This window comes from Magallana gigas, chromosome 2, assembly GCF_963853765.1.
Source record: "Magallana gigas chromosome 2, xbMagGiga1.1, whole genome shotgun sequence".
NCBI classification, from domain to species: Eukaryota; Metazoa; Mollusca; class Bivalvia; order Ostreida; family Ostreidae; genus Magallana; species Magallana gigas.
This window is the reverse complement of record NC_088854.1, coordinates 11,539,981-11,561,994: the sequence shown is the minus strand read 5'-3', so window position 1 is coordinate 11,561,994 and position 22,014 is coordinate 11,539,981. Positions and strand designations below refer to the sequence as shown.

The 22,014-nt window shown below is 32.9% G+C and overlaps 1 protein-coding gene and 1 long non-coding RNA gene across 2 annotated transcripts; one reads left to right on the top strand and one right to left on the bottom strand.

Annotated features, from left to right (window-relative positions):
- Positions 1-2,846: 2,846 nt before the first annotated feature.
- On the bottom strand, positions 2,847-4,966 carry LOC117689098 (uncharacterized). Its single transcript, XR_010710752.1, has 5 exons — positions 4,887-4,966; positions 4,615-4,689; positions 4,161-4,220; positions 3,681-3,740; positions 2,847-2,965 (listed from the first exon to the last, which is right to left on the bottom strand). It is a non-coding gene; the product is annotated as an uncharacterized lncRNA (long non-coding RNA).
- Positions 4,967-5,897: 931 nt separating this feature from the next.
- On the top strand, positions 5,898-20,679 carry LOC105331264 (heat shock 70 kDa protein 12A). Its single transcript, XM_011433376.4, has 5 exons — positions 5,898-6,108; positions 10,069-10,460; positions 16,181-16,408; positions 17,057-17,222; positions 17,806-20,679. The coding sequence occupies exons 2-5, from the start codon at positions 10,083-10,085 to the stop codon at positions 18,876-18,878; spliced, it is 1,845 nt and encodes a 614-aa protein (XP_011431678.3). The 5' UTR covers positions 5,898-6,108; positions 10,069-10,082; the 3' UTR covers positions 18,879-20,679.
- Positions 20,680-22,014: the final 1,335 nt, after the last annotated feature.

Genomic DNA, 22,014 nt, shown 5'->3' with positions numbered 1-22,014 from the left:
AGATGAGGAATCATCTCCACCAAATGTAACCAAAATATTAATGTTGAGAGCCTTTGCCAGTGCATATATACATTCCTGTCCTGCATAAGTATTTGGTTGACCCAATCTGTTAATTTGTTCCAATGCAGTTCCTCTATCTGATAAAAAGTAATCTGAAAATTCTGCAATATTAGCCCTTAAAGTATCTACTGCTAAATTTCTTAAGTATGCATGATTATTCTGGTGACTGTAAAGTGAGAAACTTACAGCACGAAACAAACAATTTCCATCGCCCATGATGGAAACGCGCTGGAGACCGAATGTTCTTAAATACCTGTCTTGACGCTCTACTTCCGAGTCCATTTGCTGGTAGTTTCTTATCACCTCCATGAAATTAAATCCCTGTTATTATAATAAATATGTACAAATATTGCATTTTCATGGGTATCAGTTATAAAAAATGTATTCAGTTGAAGATCAACATATAGTAATAGCAGCATGCAGCTTCATAAAATTGGGGGTTTGTTTTGTCTGATTGCCCAAAAGTATCGAGAGAGAGGGGGAGAGAAAGAGAAAGAGAGAATACTAGTTGTTGAACATGAAGGGTCAATAGTTAATGTCCGTTCACCCTTGATTGGAGCTGGATAATGAATTAATTTATTTCCTATGTAAACCAAAAAATACTATTCCCCATGTCCAATCAAAGCTGTATTACACTTTCAAGATATGCTATTTATTATTATTGTGATGTCACATTTAATCAATTGTGACGTCAGGTTATTTACCTCCAGCTCAAGTCGGGTGTACGGATATGGTTTATTAGCCAATCAAATCTTGTGTTACGAGCTATATAGCATCGTCGGAACCCAGAGGTTTCTATCCATTACACTGAGTGTAACGGATAGAAAACCCGTGGGATCTGACGATGGCTATATAGGAAATAAAGAACTTTATATTCTGGTACTCAAGAATCTGCAATTACTGGTAAAATTTGTTCAGTCATTGAGTCTATTAAAAAGAAACGCCAAGTTTCCTATTTCTTATAGAAATTATCAATTCTGCTATTTATTAAAGGTTGATATATGTGTTTAAACATTTATAAGTATTTTTCATGTAATCTTTTCCTAAATATTTACATTCTACTGTGTTTTTCCATTGAATGCTGTGATCTTTAAATGTCTTTAAATGCAACAACTAATCACTGGGTACTCAAAAGTTAAAATGACAAATTTTATTACGTCACAAACGTTGAACGCTGTAAACTGCACCGTCACGAGTGAATTAAAAATCAAAGTTCTCGCTTGTGGCTGTTAATGTGGCTTTTCCATTAATATTAACTTAGGATAAGATAGCAATTTTAAGGTATAAATCACATTTGCAGACAAGGCAAGAAGTTAAAAAAAGTGTAAATATAAGCATTAAATCATGATTTTTTAAAGTATTCAGTCTCATTACTGCAGCGATGTGTGCATACAAATTTTCATAACGCGCTAATGAGACTGTATACTTCAAAAAATCATGATTTAATGGTATAGTTCATGTAGTTTTCCTTTGTAAATCTAACAACATAAAATATAATCCTGATTTCGCTTCACTGTGATTTCATGTTTAGAGTATTACCAGGTATTCATAATATTAGAGCTTTTTGTAGGGCAAAACAAAAAAGTGAAAAGATATACATGTATAAAGGGTCCTGGGTTATCATCTTCTTTTAGAATTCCAAGATAATATAAACTATATAGCTTTATATGTACATGTAAGAGTTTTTGTAGACCAAGATAATTGTAAGGAGATCAAAATAAGGTCCGACATCAAATTAATTACTCTGAATGTCTTGTAAATTTAAGAAATGATCCATTTTTATCAAGCAAATCATTGATACATATACTATTACATGTACAATTTTCTTATTATACCATTCAGTAAAGAGAAGTGAATTTTTACAGTATATGCATCATAATCTGTTTTTAATATACCATGACTGATGATGTTCAGAAATTCAAAAAATCTATACATTTGTGAATAAATTTCCATGAAAATCATTAATTATCAGTTTCCTCAATCTATTATCATTGACAATAAATCAACTTGGCATGAAACCTGTTTGACTAGGATTATAATAAAATCAAACATATTTTTTTATTTTCTAAGCATACATGGCCCCTGGGTCAGGGATTCTGGTGTTAAGACAGGGCTCTAATAATTATATAGGATAGGGTGGTGTAGTTTTGTCCAATTATTTTTTGGTACTTAAGATTTGTTCAATTATGTCACTGTATATTATGCTACAATTTTTAATTTTTTTTTTTTTTTAGAATTTAGAAAGTTAAATTAATTAGATTAAGCACTCCCGGAATATTAAAAATGATTTCATTAGCCCTGTAGTCATAATATATAATATAAATATATACAAGTGTTCTCTAATTCAAAATTTGTTTGTTTTTTTTTTCTCCTTCATCTGTGTAAAATAGATTTCTCTTAATTGCATGTAGGTCTATGATTTCTTAATTTTTTCTACACCCCCCCCCTCCCAAATTTATTAAGGAACGAGGGACAATTCACCAGTTAGATTAAGCATAACGTGCCACTTTGTTTTAAAATAAATAGGCCAATAACATCTAGAGTTTTCTTTTCTTTATAGTCTATATATACAAGAGCCATTAAAATGTCACCTCTCCCGACATTTCTTAAAGATTTTATGGCTTATAATTAGGTATATTTTATAATAATTTACAAGGACTTATATTTATATGGCCTTTCACAAAATGGTAGGACATTAAGATCAATTAGATCAGAAATGTCTAAACCTTAATGTTTTCTTCATAAAATTATTTATTATTATGTAAACATATTATATATAAATAGCATGGCTTTGAATTATTGTGACATTGACTACATGTTGTACTACATGTAATTACATGCAACATAATTATCTTACATTATCCAAATCCTCAGGGGCTATTTCCTCAAGTAATACATCTTCCATCTATAAAGAACAATGAAAAACAACACAAAAATATAAAAGTGCAAAGCTAGATATTAGAGTTGCTAATTAAGTCTACATGTATGATACTTGTTAGGATGTACCAGTCAGTAGATGTAGTATTTTACATTACAGTACACTTAGTATGATCTTGCAATATAACTAATTACAGGGTCTTAGTATGAAAGGAAACTGCATATTTGATATATTCCTTCAAAACTTATGATACATGTACATGTACTAGTACGTGTACATGTATATCAAATATCTTAAAGTATATTTAAATCTACTGAGTATTTTCTTTCCTATTTCTTAAGAAATCTAATTGTGTTTAAACAATTACTGACAAAACTGAACACTTTATTTCCAGTGACGATATGTGCGTACCTAGTATATGGTGGTATTCAACATATATACAGATTAATCCATTCACTGTGTCATTTCAGTACATATACTGGCAGACAGACAGACAGACATACAGGTGATATCCCCCTGTACTTTGTTTGCAGGTGTATAAAAATGCTTTATTTGGTGATTCATACAGTATAAGAAGCAATTAATGCAGAAAAAAGTTGGTTTCTGTATTTATGCTTGCCTTCTTTATAGCTTGAATGAAACACCAAAGAAATAATTTTGATGTTTTAATCAAGATTTTCATCAAATTTGCACTGTTTGCACATTTCATTATAAATGTCAATATCTGAATAGAATAAAGTACCTCAATATCTGGAATACTGGGTGGATCTGCCATCAATCTGCTGCTGTCATCTTGCATTGGCTGTTAAATTCAAGTGAATTGTGAACATCAAGCAGTTGGAGAAAAAAGCATTATTATAAGCACTGACATGTAACAGTATAATTAACATCCATTGTTGTTACTGAATCTGTATACAGTACAGAATCAGTAACAACAATCAAAACAGTGTAGCATAAAAGTAAAACTGATTTAATTTAAAACATTAACTTATCTTGCACAATTTGGCAGACAGACAGACAGTTGATATCCCCCTGTACTTTGTTTGCAGGTGTATAAAAATGCTTTGTTTGGTGATGCATACAGTATAAGAAAGTAGCAATTATCGCAGAAAGAAGTTGGTTTCTGTATTAATGCTTGCATGCCTCCTTCATAGCTTGCATGAATCACCAAAGGAATGATTTTGAACATTTCATTATAAATGCCAATATCTGCATAAAGTACCTCAATATCTGGAATACTGGGTGGATCTGCCCTCAATCTTCTCCTGTCATCTTGCATTGGCTGTTGAATTCAAGTAAATTGTGAACATCAAGCAGATAGAGAGAAAAGTATTAATGTAAGCATTGACATGTAACAATAGAAACATCCATTGATGTAAACAAATTTATACACAGTGTAGCATGAAGGTTAAAACTGATTTAAGTTAGCACATAAACATATCTTGCACAATTTGATTGAAAGGATAGATAGACTGTAAAAAGCTTACCGTAGTATTATTTTACATTGTAATCATACATTGAACTTAACATGTTGATTGTGTTTAATATTTAATGCAATATTTCTATACTATAGTAGTATCCAAATTATGTGCTTGTAAGGAGGTATTAGAATTTATACATATACTGTTTATTACAGTACATATGTATTTTGAAATATAATTCCAATTGAAATAAACCTGATAGTTGTCTTCTGTTTCATTTCTTCTCTGGGTATTATTGGGGGAACAAGAGCAAGGGGGTTCAGCATTATTCTGTAAAATATAATAATACCATCTGAGAATGTATGAAAACATTATCATTATTGTAAACATACAATGATGTTTCTGTATATTCATTGTGCCTTTGCAAATTATTGTAATTGTGTTTGTGTCAATAAAATATTTGTATAATTGATTGGCAAACAAGATGTCAGTTAAGACTTTATATGTAACAGTTATTGGTGACTTACTGGCAAGGAGAGATAATCATGGTCTTCATATAGACCTGACCTTATTGGGATACCACCAACTGTTGTTTGGATTACCAGAAGAACCTATTAATGAAATGAATCACATAAGTTACAACATGAAAAAATATATCCAATTATTTCTTCCAATTCTTATCAATACCACTAATTTTTTTTTATATCATTACAGTACATTTCAAGTCACTAGGGGGTTTGGAGGGTTTATAAAATGAAGTAATTGTAGTACTTGTCTACTTGATGCTACACATATTTATCGACAGTTTGTTCAGTATTTTGTATATGCCTGATTGTACAATGGGCATTGGTCATGAATGAATTAAAATTTATATACATGAAAATAAATATTCTCATTCACATTGCCTATAAAGAAAGTCAAGTTTGTATTAAAGTAGCCCCCCCCCCCCCCCATTTGGCAGATTATGATTTGATGAAAAAATATTAATTACTATTACAAAAGCAGTATGATGTAATATAAATATTATATCTTGTGTGGACAATTCACTTCTAATGAAACGAACCGAGTTCAAATCATAAACAGACACAGTTATAACATTTGTAAACACAGCTTATATATCAGTGTGCAGAGAGAATTGTTTGTATTTGGATTGTGTATGTTTCTTGCGTATTATGTATGGTTTTGTGGCTAATTATGTAAGAAAATTATAAATCATAACATGTTAAACTTCCCCTTGTAAATTACAGTTATAAACACGTGCTGCAACGCTTACATTTAGAAGAACATAAAGTGAGGCATTTGAAAGCGCCGCCATCTTCAACTTCTAAGTTTTTTAGCGCATGCGCGAAATCTGTTCCATGTTTACAATTTTTGCGCATGCGCAACGTCACTACCGGTTTTGATCTCACCCGTCCCCTAACTGCATTCGTTTTTCCGAGCCTGCCGGAAAGGCCCGAGAAGTTGCGATTGTATACATTCGAGGTGTTTTTCCGAGTCTGCCGGAAAGGCCAGAGAAGTTGCGATTGGTAGAGCTATCTACAATCGTAACTACTCGGCAATTTCCGCTATTAGATTCACTAGCTGATCGTAAATAAACGGAGACAGCCGAGTAGTTCTTGTATGTTAGTGGAAAACCCGTTAATTCATTTGTCCATCATCCTGAAAACCATTGGTATCATTGTTATGACATTATTGATATGCAATTTGGAGTAGCAATGAAAAGTCTTTATAAGTAAACAGGGTGTTCAAGTAAGTTTATTAGATAAATTTTAAGTGTACTTTCGGTTTGCATGCCTTGTGCATCTATTCTATATTGCCAAAGAGGGTATTCATTTGACAAAAACTTAAACATTGATTTAATATTGGTAACTTTTTTCGTTTAAAAAAGAAGAAGTCTGCTCAGTGCCTGCTTAGACGACACATTTTTAACATGTTATATTCTATATCTTGCTATATACATGTAGCTATATATAGTAGTGTGTCTTCGAAACTCAAACACTAGATTTTTCTCTGCTGTCATTTCAGCACATAATAACCGACGCACTTTTATTATAAGTATCTGTGGAAGGAAGCAAAAATGAAATCAATACAACGAGAAAAAATCATGTCATCTTTTTTTAACCCAGAGAAACTGACACAAATGAAAACATACAGTGAAGTCACCATATTCCGGATCACATCAGACTGTTTCTTTGATATTTTGCAAAACTGTTCTATTTAAATTTTATACAATATGTATATTGAAAGTACATTTTGTTATCGAGTTATTAAGCATCTTTTTTGTTTTTGAAAATAGATTCCCGGAAACAATATTTTCAGAGGCATTTCAACAAGGCATGGTTTCCCCACTTTCGAATCATTCTCTCCATTTTCGGGTCATGTGACTTCAAAGTGTCATTAATGTCTGGTAATCGTCTCAGAACAATAGTTTTATAAATTTGCAGCATATAAAAAATAATGCTGATCAGAAAATAAATTTACAACTATTGATACTCAAGTAACAGGGACCAATTTCTAAATGTAAATGACAGTCTTGTCAAGTAACAGGGACCAATTTCTAAATGTAAATGACAGTCGTGATTCAGAATGAAATGATCGTCATTATGTCATCATTGTGACAAAAAGAAAAATAACATGACACCTGAGCTGGATGGATCATTTTATTCAATTGAATCTCTTTTTCTCTCTTTCACGTTTTCGTAAATCTGCAGAAAAATATGTTTTAGGTATAGTGACCTGCAATTGGGGAAATTCCTTTAGATTGATTAACTAATTGGTGTAAATTTATTTGAGCAGTTATCATTCTGAATAACTGTTGACATATAACTGAATGCATGTGCAATATTTTTAATCCATTAACACCCTCCCACAACTTTCACATCAACCATGCTGCAATAATGATAAATGAATAATAATGAAAATAGCATGTCAAAGATGTGTGAAAATCTCCATCTCGAAAGCGCTTGATTTTCTAAATTCGTTTCTCGGAGGGTCTGTAAATGTATTTATTAAGTTTTTTATGCTTCAATTTAAACAAGGTGACATGAAATACACACAAGTGACCCGGAATTGGGGACGACATGGAATTGGCGACTTCACTGTATTTCATTATAATGTGAAAATGCAACATCAGTTTATCATTATTCATTCACAAGTATTTTGCCTTTCGCATTCTCCAACCCATGCACAGATCTAGAGAAGGGCCAAGAGGGTTTGGACCTTTAAGCTTCACATAGCAAAGTTACTAAAAATACGCCTCTTACCCCCACCCTATTGTAGTAAGGTCCCATGCAGAACAATATTCTCCATGACTTCAACTGATCGTTGATGAGTAGCACATCTACCTAGTATTCCAGATTGCCTGCACTTCTGGTCTGGGTGGTGGTTACCTCAGACACAAAAAGTGATATCGACCTTGCAAGCTCAGTCGATATCACTTTCTGTGCTTTCTATGCCTTCGATCAATATCACTTGACATGGGTCCATATAACCACATATTGACCTACAATGAAGTCCTTCATTGTAAAGTAGCATTTGATGAGCAATCTAAACTTATATGAAGACCAAATACTTTTATGAATTCTTGTCAGTTGTAAGTGCTAAATTTTTTATAATTATAAAAGCCTTTTTAGCTCACCTGAGCCAAAGGCTCAAGTGAGCTTTTCTGATCACAATTTGTCCGTTGTCTGTCGTCGTTGTCGTCGTCGTCATTGTAAACTTTTCACATTTTCATCTTCTTCTCAAGAACCACTGGGCAGATTTCAACCAAATTTGGCACAAAGCACCACTAGGTGAAGGGGATTCAAGTTTGTTCAAATGAAGGGCCACGCCCTCTTTAAAGGGGAGATAATTGAGAATTATTGAATTTTTTTTTGGTATTTTTCAAAAATCTTCTTCTCAAAAACTACTCAGCCTGAAAAGCCTTAATTTGTGTGGAGGCATCCTCAGGTAGTGTAGATTCAAGTTTGTTCAAATCATGGTCCCTGGGGGTAGGGAGGGGCCACAAGAGGGGGTTCAAGTTTTACATAGGAATATATAGAGAAAATATTTAAAAATCTTCTTCTCAAAAACTATTAGGCCAGAAAAGCTCAAATTAAAGTGGAAGCATCCTCAGGTAGTGCAGATTCAAGTTTGTTCAAATCATAGTCCCTGGTGGTATGGTGGGGCCACAATGGGGGAATGGATTTTTACATAGGAATATATAGAGAAAATCTTTAAAAATCTTCTTCTCAAAAACTATTAGGCCAGAAAAGCTCAAATTAAAGTGGAAGCATCCTCAGGTAGTGTAGATTCAAGTTTGTTCAAATCATGGTCCCCGGGGGTAGGATGGGGCCACAATAGGGGGATCAAGTTTTACATAGGAATATATAGAGAAAATCTTTAAAAATCTTCTTCTCAAAAACTATCGGGCCAGAAAGGCTAAAATTGAAATGGAAGCATCCTCAGATAGTGTAGATTCAAGTTTGTTCAAATCATAGTCCCTGGGGGTAGGGTGGGGCCACAATGGGGGGATCAAGTTTTACATAGGAACATATAGAGAAAATCTTCTTCTAAAAAAGTATTAGGCCAACAAAGCTCAAATTTGAGTGGAAGCATCCTCAGATAGTGTAGATTCAAGTTTGTTCAAACCATGGTCCCTAGGGGTAGGGTGGGGCCACAATTAGGGGATAAATTTTTAAACAGGAATATATAGAGAAAATCTTTAAAAAAATTTCTTTTAAAAACTGTTTGGCTAAGAAAGCTCAAATTGGCGTGTAACCATCCTCAGATAATGTAGATTCAAGTTTGTTCAAATCATGGTCCCTGGGGGTAGAGCGGGGCCACAATGGGGGATAAATTTTTATATATAAAGAAAATCTTTAAAAATCTTCTTCTCAAAACTATTAGGCCAGGAAAGCCCAAATTTGAGTGGACGCATCCCCAGATCGTATAGATTCAAGTTTGTTTAAATAATAGTCCAGGGATATGGTGAGGCCACAATCGGGGATGAATTTTTACAAAGGAATATATAGAGAAAATCTTTAAAAATCTTCTTTTTAAAGACTATTTGGCCAGAAAAGCTTAATCTTTTGTAGAGGCATCCTCGCGTAGTGTAAATTCATGTTTGCAAAATTACAGTCCCTAGTGATAGGGTGGGGCCGTGATGGCGGTTTGAATTTTCACATAGGAATATATAGAGAAAATCTTTAAAAATATTCTGGGAAAGTTTTCGGTCCAAAACTCAGTACTAAGTGTGAAAGCACAGGTTATGCAGATTTAAGTTTGATGAAACCATTATTCCCTAGAGAAAAATGGGGCCACGAAATGGAAGGGGGTATATAGGAATAGAGAAAAATCTTCTTACAGGTACAACAACAAAAGGGGCTTGGTATTTACCCCAAAAATAGAGGTGGATAAAAATTGGCAGATTTTCAATTTTTTTTTAGCAATACTTATGTAATACTTTAGCTGTACTTATTTGTCAAGATATTTTGATACTGTAATGCTAATTTGATCAGAATTAAGACAATTGTTGCTCAGGTGAGCGATGTGGCCCCTGGGCCTCTTGTTATATTTTCAGGCTAATAGAGGACAAGGGAAGATAAATTATAAATTACAGTGTATGTTTCAAATGCATTAAAGGGAAGATAAATTATGTTTCAAATGCATTATAATTTATGATAACCTATTTTTTTTAAATTGAATTTTGTAATTATTTTTTTCATTTAGATACAAAAAGAAATATGGCTGAAAAAAATCCACAGAGTCAAACAGATGATCAAAAATTTGATAAAAAAACCACAGAAAAACCTTGGTGCTCTCCAAATCTGCTAGTAGCAGCCATTGACTTTGGAACCGCATACTCAGGTTATGCATTTTCATCACGAGCTGAATTTGATGATGATCCACTCAGAATTACAGCTCACAAATGGAGCTCAGAATTAATATCGGAAAAAAATCCAACAAGTATTTTGTTTGATAATAATCAGAAACTTCTTGCATTTGGATATGAGGCAGAAAAGCAGTTCACAGAGTTAGCAAATGACAACAGGCACGAGAATTTCTACTATTTCCAAAGATTCAAAATGCAACTTTATCATAATAAAGATGCCAAAAATAAGGTACTTATAATGATGTACTGTGTTAAATTTCATGATTTGCTGTGATGGTACCATTCATGGTGGTTTTAATTTCATGGAAATTCAATTTTAGCTCAACGAGACAAAGTCAGGGGGAGCTTATGCTATACCCTTGGCGTTGGCGTCTGGACCTGGTTAAAGTTTTTGGATCAGGTCCTGTATCCAAGCTATCACTTGTCTTATCTCCACCAAACTTGCATGGATGATGCATCTAGACCTATATTGGACTTGAAATACTTGGATGCTGAATCTGGGCCATGAATTTCAGATGCTGGGGGAGGTTAAGGTGTTGGAGCAGGTTAAAGTTTTTGAAGTAGGTGCTGTTTGATGGCCATAGCAAAGTTACTACTGGTTCTTTTTATCTAAACTTGTATGGATGGAGCATCTTGTAACAATGATGCACTATACAGCCTTAAATACTGAATCTGAGCTATAGGTTTTGGATGCTGGATGAGGTTAAGGTTTTTGGAGCTGGTTAAAGTTTTTGAAGCAGGTGCCCTATGATGACCGTATCTCAGTTTATACTACTGGTTTTGTCTTCATCATACTTACATGGATAGTCTTATTATACTAAGCACTTGACAGGCTAAAATGCTGAATATGAAGCAAAAGTTTTGGATGGTGGAGGAGTTTAAGGTGCCCTTTGATAGACAAATGTTTGTTAATTATTATTGATTCAATCTTTACCAGATATGGGTAGATGATGCATCTTGTTATACTGATGCATTCCACAGGCTTGGATGCTGAATCTGAACCAAACGTTTCAGATGCTGGAGGAGGTTAAGGTTTTTGGAGCTGGTCACATGTTTATGTAAATAATAGTACTAATTCAAACTTACATGGTATAAATTCAACTATGTAAATGAATCACAGAGGTAGCTTCTGATACAGGGAGTGATCTTAATTAACTAGATGCGTAGGCAGCAGGCTTGGGGCGAATTACATTGTAAAGTAATGCATTACATTACCATTACTTCATGAATTTGGGCATTAAATTACCATTACCATTACTTGATTTTCTTGAAGTAATGCATTACATTACCATTACATGAGTAAAGTAATGCATTACCATTACCATTACTTTGTTTTAAAAAAGTAAAGCTAATAAAGAGTTTTTGCAAATGTTTCAAATATAAAACACTCTTTAACATATCTACAGCTTCATGCTCAGTATCAGGTTCAAATTCAATGACTATACAAGAGTCATTTTTTATTTGCTCAATATATAATCATCTTGTGGCATTATGAACAACATATTACATAAGTAAAATGATATCTATAGACATTTGGCATGATACAGTGTAGGATACGAAATAGAGACACAGAATTACATGCATAACAAAAAACAATTTATGGAATAATGTTGCGGTTATCAAAAGCTAAATAGAGATATTTCCCCAGATTACACAAATCTTTATAATTTTGGACACATAATTGTATTATAATTCATAAACAGATGGTTTTTCCCAGTTATATTTCTTAAGATACTGTATTTGAATGTATTTCTTTCTAATGAGGACACTTTAAGACAAAAGATTGCTGTAGCACTTTATGATCAAAGTTTCAAAGGGTTCATCTTTTAACTGCATCCTGTTAGTAATCTTCCCAGCTATACTAAATAAATGTTTTACAGGAGCAGTCGAAGCTTGGACTGAAAAGTACTGTTTGACTATCTTTATCTTAAGATATATTAAGTGCAATAATAGAAAAAATACATGAATCTTGTATTTTCTATCAGTCCAAACTAATGTACAGTGTACTTAATATACAAGAGAGAGAGAGAGAGAGAGAGAGAGAGAGAGAGAGAGAGAGAGAGAGAGTAAGTAAGTAAAATTATTTTCAAATGGGTTATAATATTGGAAGTGATATTGATTTTCATCATGGATGGACAGTGCATTCATTTTGCTTTTAAAGGTGCATGTCTGTCTTCTATTCTATTTGGACATAGCGAAGGGAAGGGGGTTGGGGTATTTAGCACTTCTTATAACAATAGATTGTTTTGATACTTAGATTATCCTGGGGGCATAGTGTGTTGTTGACACATTTCTTATTGAAGTGCAAACTAATTGGAGTAAATTGTTTAAATGATTAAAAACTCTTAATAACAACACTCTTAAAAATGTTATGAAAATTTGCTGTAATATTTAGTGATATTAACAATTCAAAAATAAAATTTTGAAAATCTTTTTTTAATAATACAATTAAAAAATTTTATCTCAAGAATTATTACTTTCTTCTTAAAAAATAAATTTAGTCAAATTCAATTTCAACTATTCATTTACATGTATTCATCACATTTTTTAAAGTGAACATTCATAAATAAGCATAGTAATGCAAAGTAATGCCATGTAATGCCAGCATTACACTAGATTTTGGAAAGTAATGAATTACATTACCATTACTTGTAATGCTAATTTTGTGGCATTATGCATTACTAGCATTACTTTGAAAACATGTAATGCATTACAATGCATTACCATTACATTAAGCATTACCCCAAGCCTGGTAGGCAGTTCTAAAATTTTAGAACAACATAAATTGTGTTTGGGTCTTGGTGCTGGTTACAAAATGTAGTAAATTCTGTTCGTACCTAGTCAGATTTAAAGAGCTGATATAACTATGGGTGTGTAAATAGAGATAGCTTCAGATTTTGAGCTTGATCTTCATGATCTTTACACTGGAGCAGAGGTTTTTTGAGTAGTTAAATACAGGTTTGATTCTCGGAAAAAAATTGTCATGACTAAATTTAACGGTATATTTAACTTTGGTTTTGAAACATACATGTAAGGCTAGCCCCAGATACAGGGCATGATCTCCATCATCAAGGATGCTGAGAAAACCTTGTCCTACCTCCCACAAACTTGCTTGATAGATGTGATTGTTGATATATGATATATATTATCATAATTCCTATTTATATTGAATCAAATGATATTGTATCATATGATATGATATTGTAAAATATTATACATTGTCTATAGAAATATGATATTAAATCATTTTTAGCTCACCTGAGCTAAAAGCTCAAGTGAGCTAGCTATTCTGATAACATTTTGTCTGTCGTCCGTCTGTCCGTCCAGCTGTCAACTTTTCACATTTTCAACATCTTCTCCAGAACCACTGGGCCAATTTCAACCAAACTTGGCACAATGCACCCTTAGGCAAAGGAGAAAGTTGTGAAAATTAAGGACCACACCCTTTTACAAGGGGAGATAATAAGGAATTATTGAAAATTTTTGATGAATCTTTTAAAAATCATCTTTTCAAGAACCATTTGCCCAGGAAAGCTGAAACTTTTGTGGAAGCATCCTTAGGTAGTGTAGATTCAAAGTTTTGAAAATTATGACCCCTGGAGGTAGGGTCAGGCCACAATTGGGGGTTGAATTTTACATAGGAATATATAGACTAAATCTTTAAAAATCTTCTTCTCAAGAACCATTTGGCCAGGAAAGCTGAAACTTGTGTGGAAGCATCCTCAGGTAGTGTAGATTCATAGTTGTGAAAATCATCATTCATGACCCTTGGTGTAAGGGTGGGGCCAAAATGGGGGGGGGGGGTGTCAAATTTTTACATAGGAATATATAGAGTAAATCCTTAAAAAATCTTCTTCTGAAGAACCATTTGGCCAGGAAAGCTGAAACTTGTGTGGAAGCATTGTCAGGTAGTGTAGATTCACAATTGTGAAAATCATGACTCCCTGAGGTAGGATGGGGCCACAATGGGGGGTCAAATTTTTACATAGGAGTATGTTGTGAACAGTCTTTTAAAATCTTCTTCTCAGAAACTTATCAACCAGGAAAGCTGATACTTGTGTGGAAGCATCATCAGGTTGTGTAGATTTAATTTTGTTCAAATCACGATCCCGGGGGTAGGATTGGGGGGGGGGGGGCGGCAAATTTTTACGTAGTAATATATAAAGAAAAATCTTAAAATCTTCTATGAATTTGCCTAAACAAGCTGTAACTTAAGTGAAAGCAAATTCACATAGTGTAGATTCAAATTTGTTAAAATCAAAATTTTGATGAGTAGGGTGGGGCCACATTGGGGATCTAGTTGTACAAAGCAAAACATTAAATCATGTACAGTTTTACTTATATGCAAGCATTTTGACATATTGCTGATTCTTTAAAATTGTTTAGACTTTAGCCCATGGACGATTCTTGGGCCTCACAAGGGGTTCAGAGTGTGTTGAAGGTTTATATCCCGTGTATAAACAATTGTTTAGGATCTTTTTGAGAACTGCAATGCTCAACATAATATGACTATAAAATCATCTTGGACTGGATCATAAACACAAGAATATTGGGGGGGGGGATGGACTTTTATTTATTCAGGATCTACATGTACCTCATTGTCCACATATATTATGACTCCATTAAGCTGATTTTATCATGCCTATTGTTGCTCAGGTGAGCGATGTGGCCCATGGGCCTCTTGTTTGTAATACATGTATATCATATGGAAATCTGAAAATTTGTACATATGTTGATCACCATCTGAAGATGTGCACCTGCAATTTTTTTTAAGATCAGACAAGATTTAATGATTTTATGACAGTTTTCATTTTCCTTAGTCTATATTTTGTACACTGGTGTTGAAAAGTAAGGGGTTATCCTTACAGATTTTATGAATTAATTAATAGTATTAAAACACTCTAAAATATATTTATTAATATAAATACATCCAGATGGAGGTTTTATGTCTTTATGTCTTAACTAAATTAATTTTTTATAAGTATTCTACCAACTGACAATGCAAAATTTTTGTTTGTTAATGATAAATTCTTAGGAGCTAATAAGAACATCTAAGACGAGTGTGGCTGAATTCATTTGTCCCAAGGGGGCTATTATCTGAGCCATGGTTTAGATGGAGCATGTGTTTAGGGAAAATTGAAAATCTGTAAAATGGGTGGTGGTTTTGGGGCTATTTTAAAACTGTTTCATGTAAACCAAAAGTTTCTATCATTATAAGGAAATAGATAATATCATTATTAATAAAGAAGTTAACTATTTTTAGAAGTTGTTTAAATTTATTAGTCAAGTAAATTGAAGTGACCTTATAGGGCATTAATTTAAATAAAATTCAAAATTACTGATATGATTGTAGTGTTTTGGCAATTTTAAAATTGTTTGTAATATTAAATTTTCTTTTTTACATATTTTTACATAGTATGGTAATTATGGTAATGTTTTGGGAGTTTATTGAATTTAACAAGCTCATCAAAAAAATCATAGTCTTATGGGATCAATTTTCTGATATGGAGTTCCATTGCACCATAGGAGAAAGTGAGGAAAATTTGAAACAATTAACTAACTGCATCTGTCAAGACTCTTATTAGAAAGATGTTCAAAGTTTTATCAACAGAAGAGCATTGCTTGGCTACCTTTATTTCCATTTACTGCAACGGGAGGGGTTATTCTGACAATTTTGATTTTAATTTTTTTTGTTTAACTAATTTTTTTTTTATAATTCTAGAATTTTTGTTATTTGTGTGTGTTCCAAACCTTTATTATTCATTTCAATTACCGGTATTTGTCCTACTTGAAATTAGCCTTGCGGGGGTATTAGTCCCATTAGGACAGTTCTAGTTCTTATTAGTAATGAATATTAATGATATTAATTTTCTTATCCTTTGCATAAATTTTTACTAAAGACATAATCTATGGTATTTTACCCTTAAGCTTACACATTTATTCATTCAGCAACTACCCATAGACAGCAATTCAATGCTAAGTGACATTAGTGGAAAAAAAATGCCTGCCATGGATGTGTTCTCTGCAGCTATAAAATACATGAAGGAGCATCTTCTGCATAAACTAAGTGAAAAAGGAGATACAGAAACAAAGAAAGAGGAAATTCGTTGGGTACTGACAGTTCCTGCAATTTGGAATGACACTGCAAAGTCTTTCATGAGAAAGGCTGCCATAAAGGTATTTGTATACTTGTCCCTGTTGATAAGCTCAACTGAATCAAAGTCACGACTCACAAGTGAGGTTCATGTGATATCTAATCAAACATTGTCAGGTATCTCATTCTTATTACTCAAGATGGCATAAACTATTAATATGTGAAACACCGCAGGGACACACAAAGGACTACGTGGCATTATGCATTTTACACTAAATTAAATGATTAATTAATAATCTTAATTACACCAAAATGTAGATATCTTTTATAAATCAATTAATATTTTTGAGCAAAAATTGGACATCTCATGTCATGTTTTTGACAAGGAAACATCAAGTGCATGCTTACTCAAGCATTATTTTTACTATGATGTGTTATTTATGAATATATTAACGAAAATTATTATGTGAAAAAGGTACGGTACTTGAGCAGCCATACACTCTATAATTACACTTATTAATTACTATTTATATATAGGCATTTATACCTGAAATAATGAATGTGAGGTATGAAGGCTTCTGAAAAAATATTAAGAAAAGATGACTGACATTTTTTTTTATCATTAGCAATGATTCTTATAAAGCAAAACCTGTTGTGTCTGATTTGAAAAAGATTTGCTGATCTTGTTTTGATTTACAAATGTTGTTGCATGTTTTCTCTCTTTACTATAGGCAGGTATAAGAGATGATTGTTTGACCATAGCATTAGAACCAGAAGCAGCATCAATGTACTGCAAACGATTGCCAATTGAGATGTTAAATGACAATTTAAGAGTTCAGAATGAAGGATTTCAATTCTTCAGTCAGGGCAATCAGTACCTCGTCTTGGATGCAGGAGGTATGCATTACATATCAAACTAGCCAAGAGTGAGCTGTATGCTTCTGTCAAAATATTTCTAAGTGATAATTATTGATGGTCATAAAGGGGCCACAAATGGAGTCAATATTAATATCACATGAATCTATGTTGAGAAAAAAAAATTCAATGAAAAATACAGTCTAAGACTACTATATATGAATTACCAGTAATTATGAAAACAACATAAGAAAATTTCAAGATTTGTCATAGATGTTTTGATCTAAGTCCAATCTAATTAAAATAAGACTTGTAATTCCGCTCCTCTACGATATGCTATAGCGTATCGTAGAGGAGCGGAATTACAAGTCTAATTTTAATTAGATTGGATCTAAGTCTTACTTTCCCACTATATCCCTTTTGTAAAAGTAAAATTTAATGGGAATAAAAGTGAGGTTAGCATGCTTTTATCCCCATGAACAAGTAATTCATCTATACAGGTGAATATAGAGACAGGTAGATATTAAAATAAATTGTTATTGCATGGTAAGCTACTTGAATCAAAGGTTAAATATTGTTGCTCTGTTAAGTGATGTAACCCATTAGTCTATCATTTCTTTTTAAGGTGGAACAGTGGATATTACAGTTCATGAAGTTTTGAGTGGTGACCGTATTAAAGAGTTACACAAAGCCAGCGGAGGAGCCTGGGGAGGGACATATGTGGATGATAAATTCTTTGATATTATAAAAGAAGCTGTAGGAAAAGAAAAATTTGAGTCATTCAAAAAAGAGGACCTTGCCGGCTACAATGACTTACGTAAAGATTTAGAAGTAAAGAAACGAGAAATTAACACTGAAAGCACCAAAATTTCTTTTACAATTCCTAATCAGTTGGCTCAATTGATACCAAAGGATTACAACCCTGAGAAATTGGAATGTAAAAAAGATAAATTGGAGTTAAAGGTGCCGGGCATAAAGAAATGGTTTTCTGAAATATGTGATTCTATTGTAAGCCATGTGGAAGAGTTACTTGAAGAACAGAAAAAAAAGCAACGCAATATTGAAAGTATCTTAATGGTTGGGGGTTTTTCTGAATCCTCCTTTCTGCAAGAAACAGTAAAAACAGCTTTTCCTAATAAACATATTATTGTTCCAAATGAAGCTGGTTTGGCTGTTTTGAAAGGTGCAGTTTTGTTTGGACATAATCCTCAGATAGTTGATTCCAGGGTTGCCAAAGTAACTTATGGTGTAAATACACTATCAAAAATTCAAGATGAAAGAGACGTTCCAGACAAAAGTCGTATAAGAACTATCAATGGAGTAAAGTATGAGAAAAATGTTTTCAGCAAACATGTCACAAAGGGTGATGACTTGGTTATAGGTCAGGCTCAAGAGGAAAAAACCTACTTCCCTATATACCCAGATCAGAAATCAGTTCAGTTCAGTGTATTTTCTTCCCAAGAGGAAAACCCCAAGTATGTAGATGGCTGCAAGAGGTTGGGAAGTTTTGATGTAAAAATTCCATACACCACAGATGGCACTGATCGAAAGGTAGTTGTTCGATTTATTTTTGGAGGAACAGAAATCAAATTTGAATGTGAAGATGCGAATGGGGAAATCACACCTTACACGTTTGATTGGTCTGAAAATGCAGAAGAAGAATGTTTTGGCATGGCAGTTGAAATGGGTGAAAGTTGATGAGAAAGCTATTTTACTTTTATTTAGTAATCGAAACAATTCACCATGTTTCTGTCTATGTCAACAAAATCATTTGTATTTACATGTACTACATAAAATTGAAGGGAAAGAGAATAGAGAGAAATTTATCAGTTTCCCATTTAACACACAGTTAAAATTCTCTTCACATCAAAACATCAGCTCACTTGGACCATCACTCAGAAAAGCTTTAACACTAATCTGATGTATGATCATGATTGTAATGGTTTTTGCTATAATAGCGGATGCATTTTATTATAGTTTACTGGGAAGGTGTACAATTTATATAATTTAGTTTCATTATATTTTTGTTTATATTTTTAAACCTCACGCAACAAAGTTGTGAGGGTTATACAATGTACCGGTAAGTGTTTTGAATGGTTAGTCAGTCAGTCAATCAATCCATCTGTCAATCAGTTCGTCAGTCATGTTTTTTCGTAAGCACAACTCCTCTTGAAATGCTGCTCGGAATTTCATGATACTTCATAGGCATATAGGACTAAATGTGTATTGGGTACGATCGAGCAATTTTCGACAGAGTTATGGCCCTTAGACTTAGAAAAATTCGAGTTATTTGCAGTTTCCGCTCATTTTCTTAGCATAGGATAAACATATTGAAATGAAATTAGGTATACATTTTTATCATGATAATATCTAGGTCAAGATTGATATTGGGTACGATCGAGCAATTTTCGACAGAATTATGGCCCTTGGACTTAAAAAAATTCGAGTTATTTGCAGTTTCCGCTCATTTTCTTCGCAGAGGGTGCACATATTGATATGTGGTAAATTTGGCAGCAGGTTTATCTAAATAATATCTTGTTCAAGTTTGATTTTGGGTATGATAGAGCAATTTTCAACAGAGTTATGCCCCTTGGACTTAGAAAAATTCCAAATATTTGCAGTTTACGTTCATTTTCTTTGTGGATGTTTCCAAGGGAGGGGGGCATACATGTAAGTGTTTCACAAACATCTCTTGTTTTCGAAATTTCGGCCCTTTTGAATTTGGAATTTTGGCCCTATGTTGAATATAGTAATAAATAGTTCGTAAGCACAACTTCTCTTTAACCTGTTAACTGCTACGTGGAATTTAGTGGAACTTTGTAGGCATTTACGACACAACATGTAGAAGTGCATATTAACAGGAAATTTAGATTCTGTTATTTATCTGGAGATTTGGCCCTTTTGAAATTAGAATGCTTTTAGTTGTTAAAGACAAAGGAATAGATGTGCATTTTTTGCGAGTTATACCCTTATCAAATTATTTTGTGTATTCAATGCAAACTTTGCTATTCATAATGATTGTGTATCATTGTCAAGTAATTGGGGAGCGTTGGGTATATGTGCTTGCCCACTTTTTCTTTCATATAATAAATTGTCAATAAAGCAACAAAATTCAAAATTTTGTTGCTTTATTGACAATTTATTATATTGGTGTTATTACATATGTTAGCTACGGTATCAATGTACACAAAACCCAGCGATCTGTATTCTCTATGACTCTGTTTCTTCAGTAGTTTTGTACTGTATTATACAGGTCCAGGGACCGGTCTCTAAAGCCTGATAAAACAACACTGTGCCAACATGTCTTAAAGTACTATGCTTTATTCATTTTTTTAAATACATTTCTTATATCTTACTATGTTGTTGACTATACTATATTGTTATGGTTTCAGTGTCATTGATATATTGAACAACGTAATAGTTTTTCATTTGTTTGCATAAGAATGTCACACTGTACATGTAAATATTTGTTCATGCAAGATCCGATCCACTTATAATGGTTTCTGAGTTTTGAGTTGTTTCTCCTATAATAATTTTAATTTATTTACCAAGAAAGAATAATTATGTCTTGCAAAGTACAAATCGTGAATAATATCAAATGAAATCATTTTTCACTTTGATATTGTACCTTTAAAGAGTTTGATTGCATTTTATTGTCCCATTGCCATTGGCTTACAATGCACGCATTCCTTTGTATGTGTTAATAATGAAGACGACGTTTTGTTTTTGTTTTACATTTTATGTATATTTAGAATCACACTTTTAATCCATATTATGTTCATTGAATTAATCTTTTTAAAATATCACAATAAATATTATGATGAAAACCGGTAGTTAAGTCATTCCATTTTTAACAAATACAGGAAATGGGTCAGGTAATTCTAGGTTTTCTTTGATAACTGCCGTGCAGCAAACAAAACTTTTTATATTAATAGGATCATTATCTACGAAATTATACGTATCCTTGAAACTGTTACTTTAGTAATAGAATTTATCTACGTGCTTTTCCTGAATAATTTGGATCCACGCGATAACCATTGTCCAACAAATGGAAAAATAGTGCAAGGTAGTTTAGGCACCATGCATATTCGACTGATCGGCAATAAAATCCATGATTCAATGAAATCAAAGCGGGGAATATTCGACATGTTTTTTCTACCTCTCGAGGAAATGTCATTCTCTTTATTAAATATCACCCAGGGCTACGTATTACGTTAATAATAAGTCAGTTACCGCTGTCCCTAATGTTTCGAATTAATTTCGAATTATTTTACAGTCTCAATTTTGTAAACATGGCCTGCACTATACAACAGAAGTATAAAGTAATCTAGTAAAGCCCTTTAAATTTTTTTTGTTTATATAAATGAATTGCAGATAAACGAAGGTAGTTTCAGACTAAAGCATTGCTTGATAACACCCAATTTAATATATGTCTGTTTTAGTTTGAAGCCACAGCCGAACAAATTGAGAAATGCAATATTTTATTGGACGATCTATTTTAAGTTCAATGTAGAGGACATCCTAGGGCACGTGCAGATGAATATATATCATTCTATTTTTTTTCTAGATAAATTGGATGTGAGCCAATCAGAGAGCTATATAGAAATTCATCAATCATATAAAAAAGCTTTATATTGATACTGCGTGGGCAGAAACTGGACCTTTCTTCATTTTTAAAATAAACTGTAAACATTTTCAAGTCAAAAAGCGTTTTCAATGGAAAGTCACAATTCATAATACTTAGAAAATATTTTTCGTTTATCTGCTGCTTGGAAAATCCTCGAGCGACAATTATTTAATGCCTATATTTTTTCTTGAATTATAAAATTTTAAA